Source organism: Lepisma saccharinum, chromosome 6, assembly GCF_977018435.1.
Source record: "Lepisma saccharinum chromosome 6, izLepSacc3.1, whole genome shotgun sequence".
NCBI classification, from domain to species: domain Eukaryota; kingdom Metazoa; phylum Arthropoda; class Insecta; order Zygentoma; family Lepismatidae; genus Lepisma; species Lepisma saccharinum.
Window position 1 is genome coordinate 76,365,946 of NC_139234.1, and position 5,317 is coordinate 76,371,262.

At 35.8% G+C, this 5,317-nt stretch overlaps 1 protein-coding gene across 1 annotated transcript; it reads left to right on the forward strand.

Annotated features, from left to right (window-relative positions):
- Nucleotides 1-967: 967 nt before the first annotated feature.
- Nucleotides 968-4,938, forward strand: LOC145989464 (uncharacterized). Its single transcript, XM_083124811.1, has 3 exons — nucleotides 968-1,208; nucleotides 3,092-3,373; nucleotides 4,663-4,938. Exons 1-2 carry the CDS (start codon nucleotides 980-982, stop codon nucleotides 3,355-3,357), a joined length of 495 nt encoding a protein of 164 aa, XP_082980937.1. The 5' UTR covers nucleotides 968-979; the 3' UTR covers nucleotides 3,358-3,373; nucleotides 4,663-4,938.
- Nucleotides 4,939-5,317: the final 379 nt, after the last annotated feature.

The window sequence follows — 5,317 nt, forward strand, 5'->3', positions numbered from 1 at the left end:
GTTATGTCCAAGCAACTTTTTTTTTGGAGGGGGGGACGATTTTTTGTGATGGAAATTTGATGTGAAACAGTACAGCATTTGGCACAAGTTGAATTACGTTATTAACTATCCATTGCTGTTACATAAATATCAAATTCTAGACTGCCAAGGAAATTGTAACGGGTAATATTATTATTAAGGAAGTGGGGATATCCAAATCTTACACATTGGGTCTTAAATCGACACGTGGATTCTGCTGGGGGATTGAGGATTAAACGTTGGAGGAGGGGGGGCAATATCCGACTATTGAATATCACTGTTAAATCTTAGTATTTCACAAAAATCGACTAATGTTTCATCTCCTAATCTCCTAACCATTAGTCGTTTTTTGGTAGAGGTACATTGTAGAGTGGTTCGGATTCCACTTTGAACGTCCAGTCCCGATAAAGTTTATCTGACCTTAAATTGGTCCTAAAATACAAACTCCTGTAATTGTGTTCTTGTGATGTGTGTGTGTGTGTGCGTGTTTTTGTTGCGTACACACAAACACACACTGCTTTATACAATAATGACCTTGTCATCTCTTCAACCCCTCTCCGACAAAGTTTTACGGGCACACCCGTGTGTGGGAAACATCTGCCAAATTTCCTCCTTCCATACAAACTCTAGAACATTTTATCAAATTTGTAACCGAATAATGCGATCTTGTTTCACTTATTTCCAGGCAATAAATTTCAGTTTCATGGTGACAAGTGGACTGCCATTCCATGTGTTTTAATTAAACATGTTTTCATTCTCCTCACTCTGATTGTTAGCAAGCATCTACATACATTGTAATGTAATTAACTACAAACACGTCCGTAATGTAATAAAGGGAAGAAGTGGATATAAACCTATATTTAACTTTACGCGTATGAAAATGAAAGGCAATCGAGCAGCATATAAAAAGCTAATGCACCGACAACTTCAGATTCATTCAGACTTGTCACAAGCACAGAAAATGTGTTCTCCAAGAATCCTTGTCTTGCTTTGCGTTGCACTTCTTGCTCTGGCCATATGCTCTGCTACACAAGATGGTAAAGTGGCTTCCGTACAAGCTGATGGACAATCTGATGAGCAATTCGTAGAAGAAGATGGAGAACTGAAGGAACAAGATACAAGAAACTTGTTGTCGGAAAATATTTTTCCAAGGATAGTTGAAAGTTTTTACTCTGTCCTTGGTGAAGCACGTAAGACCTTTTACGTTATTTCTAACTATAAACTCTAGACAATTAATCGGAAGGTATATAGGACGTTCAGAAAAATGAACATGAGTCACAAACTGAGATTCTCTGTCTCTCCCATCTAAGTCACACTGAAATCAATTAAAGAAAATATTATAAGTATAATTTTACAATGGGCATGTGTAAAAATTTTAATCATGATCAAACATGAATACCATGTCTGTAATGTTTGCTATTAAAGAATAAACATAAACAGCTGTAGAATTACATTTCTAAGTGTTTCTTTCCGAACAGATATGTAGGTTCAACATTTAAAAATTATATGTAAATGTATAATTATTTCATATTATATGCAAATTCCTTGAGGAAACCTTTATATGTTGGTTAAATATCATAAACTTTAGTCCATTGTGAAACTGATTAACGTAACAATTTCTACTATCACGAATATATTTGAGTTTCGTATTTTCTTCTATTTTTACCATCTTCTTCATTTCTTTTATTGCTTCTTATTTTGTAATCTAATATTAACGAAGGTCTATTGTTCATATTCTGAATTTATCTCACAAAGTTATGTTATTTTTCCAGGTTTCATATTGTCAAAATTAAACGGTGTGACTCAGCTGTTAGCATATGCAGATGATGTAGACTTACTGGGGGATGATGTAAATACAATTAAGAATAATGCTAAAATATTTTTGAAAGCAGCTAAAGAGATAGGTTTGGAAGTTAGCAAAGAGAAAACTAAATATATGCTTACAGGCCAATACCAAGTGTTAGGTAATAATCAAAATCTAATTATTGATAACAACTCGTTTGAACCAGTTTCGACATTCAAGTACTTAGGAGTAATACTAACAAATGAAAATGATATTAAAGAGGAAATAAAAAGCAGGCTTAATTCAGGAAATGCATGTTACTTTTCTCTTCATAAACTTTTGTCTTCTCGTTTAATATCTAAGAAACTAAAAGTTAAAATATACAAAACAGTAATTTTGCATGTAATATTATATGAATTCGGAACTTGGTCCCTTACTTTAAAAGAGGAACATAAATTGAGAGTATTTGAAAATAAGATCCTTGAGAAAATATTTGGGCCTAAAAGGGATGAGCAGACAGGTGAGTGGAGAAGGTTACATAATTTAGAAGTACATAATTTGTATTCATGTCCAGATATTATTAGAATAATTAAATCAAGAAGACTTACGTGGGCAGGCCATGTGGCACGAATGGAAGAGGAAAGAAGAGTTTACAGGATTCTTGTTGGGAAACCTGATGGTAAAAGACCAGTAGGAAGACCAAGACGAAGATGGAGGGATAATGTTGAGATGGACCTAAAGGAAATTGGTAGGGATGGAAAAGAGTGTATAGATCTTGCTCAGGATAGGGACAGATGGAAGGCCTGTGTTGCTGCAGCCCTTGAACCTTCGGGTTTAAGAAGGCTAGAGAGTTAGTTAGTTAGTTAGTTAGTTAGTTAGTTAGTTAGTCAATAGGCGAAGAAGCACCAAATATTAATTAATGTTTGCTCTTTCATGTCCTTTCATCATTAACCGCCTTTACCACTCTATGAAAAGTATAAGAGGTGTTTGGAAATAAGGTGATACTCAGACCTTCCTGAACCTTTCGTGTTTTTGGAATCGTTATAGTATTTAAATGTGCAGCTTTGTGAGTCACGAGCTCAATTATTGAGGAAAACAATCATGAATTAGCAGACTGCAAACATAAATACATGTTTATGCCCTTGCTCACGTTTTATCACAGTCTTAATAACATTATAAGACAAACTATGTGGTGATTTTCATCTATGAAACTTGTCAGTGTGTTAAAAAGACAACACTAATTTCAATTCATAGATATAAATTACTTGTATGACACATGTTAATTCTCAGGTGGTCACAAGCAGAGACTTATCCTGCCCTTCGCCGCGGCTGCAGGCTTCTACGCCCTTCTGGTGACCTTGGGGGTTGTAGGGGCTAAGTTCATAGGTTTTGCAGCCCTCTTTGTGGGAAAGATATCGCTGGTTTTGTCAGCCATCAACGGATTGGCCAAGATCTTCAGCCAAAAGCAGCGTGTCCCGAGTTACGCCTACGTTGAAAGGTTTAGTCATCCTGCTCACAACTTCGGGGAGGAACAGTTTCACCAGGTGCCACACTGAGATTTATAAGTCAAAGGTAAGATCACACGTGAGTGAATAACTGGATGTTTTTCATGATTTTATTTTCAAATAAGTAAATCAAAAGTTGAAATTTTTTCTATTCCTTATCGGTTTTTCAGATTTTCAACATTACAATTTTTATTTTATGCTCACTTCCAGATGTATACTTACCTCACTTAGTACTCCAGCAGTTTGTTTCTTTTTACAGCAAATTTGCAGAAGATACGATTAAAACTACAATTGTATCAATATACGCTGCATAAAACACACCTTACTACTCATTTCGTTGTCTGTACAGTACTGGTTTATGTACTTTTTAAACGTGACTACTCTGCTGCAGAGAATCAAGGTTATGCAACTTTAGTATAATACTGTTTTCAAATTTGCAGGTTTATCTCTCTTAATTTTGTGCCAATTTTGAATTTTGTATTACATCAATTGCAAAATACTCTAATGTTAAAGTATATAAAATTTCTCATTCTCTTCTTAACGCGCAGTAATAGCGCCATCGACTTGTAATCAAGTGGTCCTGGGTTCGATACCCAGTGGAGGCACTTAGTGATTCGGATTCCACTTTAAACTGTAGGTCCAGTCCCAATTAGCCTTACTGTGCATAAACTGGACTTCTAACACCAAATCACCGAACCAACAATCTTCCTCTTAACGTGTACGTACGTACAATCATGGGTGGAATGAGTTGCTACTCAGAGTTGATGAATATGGGAATTACATTGTGACATAGCAGCAGAGAAAATAAAGGATTGATCAGGAGAGAAAAGCCATATGATATACTGCCACTCGCCTTTGTTTTTAAAAAAGCATACATATATCAGTCTTTGTCCGAATATCAGTCTTGAATACCTCTGGAATCCATTTTCTTGGCGCTTATCTGGGGTAATAGTTATCATTGCACCTTGTGCAATGGTTAGCACATCGCGCTACGACGCCAGGGGTCCCGGGTTCGATTCTCGGCCTGGGCATGGATGTTTGTGAATGTCCATTCATCAATTTCATCATATCATCACTCATACCCATATTTGCAAATTAGCCAAAAGTGGCACAAAAAGCAGCGAAGTAAAATAAAGCAAATCAATCAATCAATCAATCTACCCACTTCTGCTCTTGACTGTACAAATATTATAATTTCCGCTGTTGAATTCAAAAGCTTAATGTCCTTTTATTACGTAACTAAGTAGATCTTACTTTACTTATAGGTCTACACTTCCCAAAGTTTTTATCACCGTTCATTTCATAAAATACAGTTGCAATGTCATCTCTTGCATTTATTATTTTTTTTCATTGCAGATTGGAGAACTGTAGAAAGATGAAAAATATTTCTGAGAGGTTATGCACATCTTGAATAATGACTAAACTTTTACTGTCATTACGGATAGAAGAGATATAACTCCTTATGTAAATAATATGTACTTCATATCAGGGGCATGGCGTGCATTTAAACATTCTAAGCAAAGCTTAGAAATAAAAAAAAATATATTATATCCCGCGCATAATCCTAAAGGTGAAATGTAAGGTATTCAACAAATGCTAATCAGCGTTCTTAGTTTGTTGTGGGCATAGTATTCATTAATATCAACAGATGCCTTGGTGAGACACATGTAAGCAACGCACTTGCCACTCCGGCCAGATACGATAGCGGTCATTGCTTTCTCTCTGCAGCATGTGTCTGTATAATCTGCCGTGTAAGCTGGTGTGCTCAATATTTCGGCGAAATTTTCATCCGTGAGAACGTCATTATCAACTGAAAATGTCTGCAATTGTGCTACTGAAGGCTTGTTGATGGTAAAATCGTTTAGTGCAAGAAATGTTCGAGTGGTGTAAGTACATTTACTGTTTTAAATTTCGTGCTAAGAGCATAATGTTATTTATGAAACTGACACTAGTGAAAAAGCCAGTGAATCACCAAACTGATATATTGTGCATACTATAATGAAACAGTTGG

What these genes read in the sequence shown, in the direction of transcription:
- LOC145989464 (XM_083124811.1), top strand. Translation starts at nt 980, where the DNA reads ATGTGTTCTCCAAGAATCCTTGTCTTGCTTTGCGTTGCACTTCTTGCT. An exon ending in CTCTGTCCTTGGTGAAGCAC is followed by an intron (nt 1,209 to 3,091) that starts GTAAGACCTTTT and finishes GTTAATTCTCAG; the next exon opens with GTGGTCACAAGCAGAGACTT.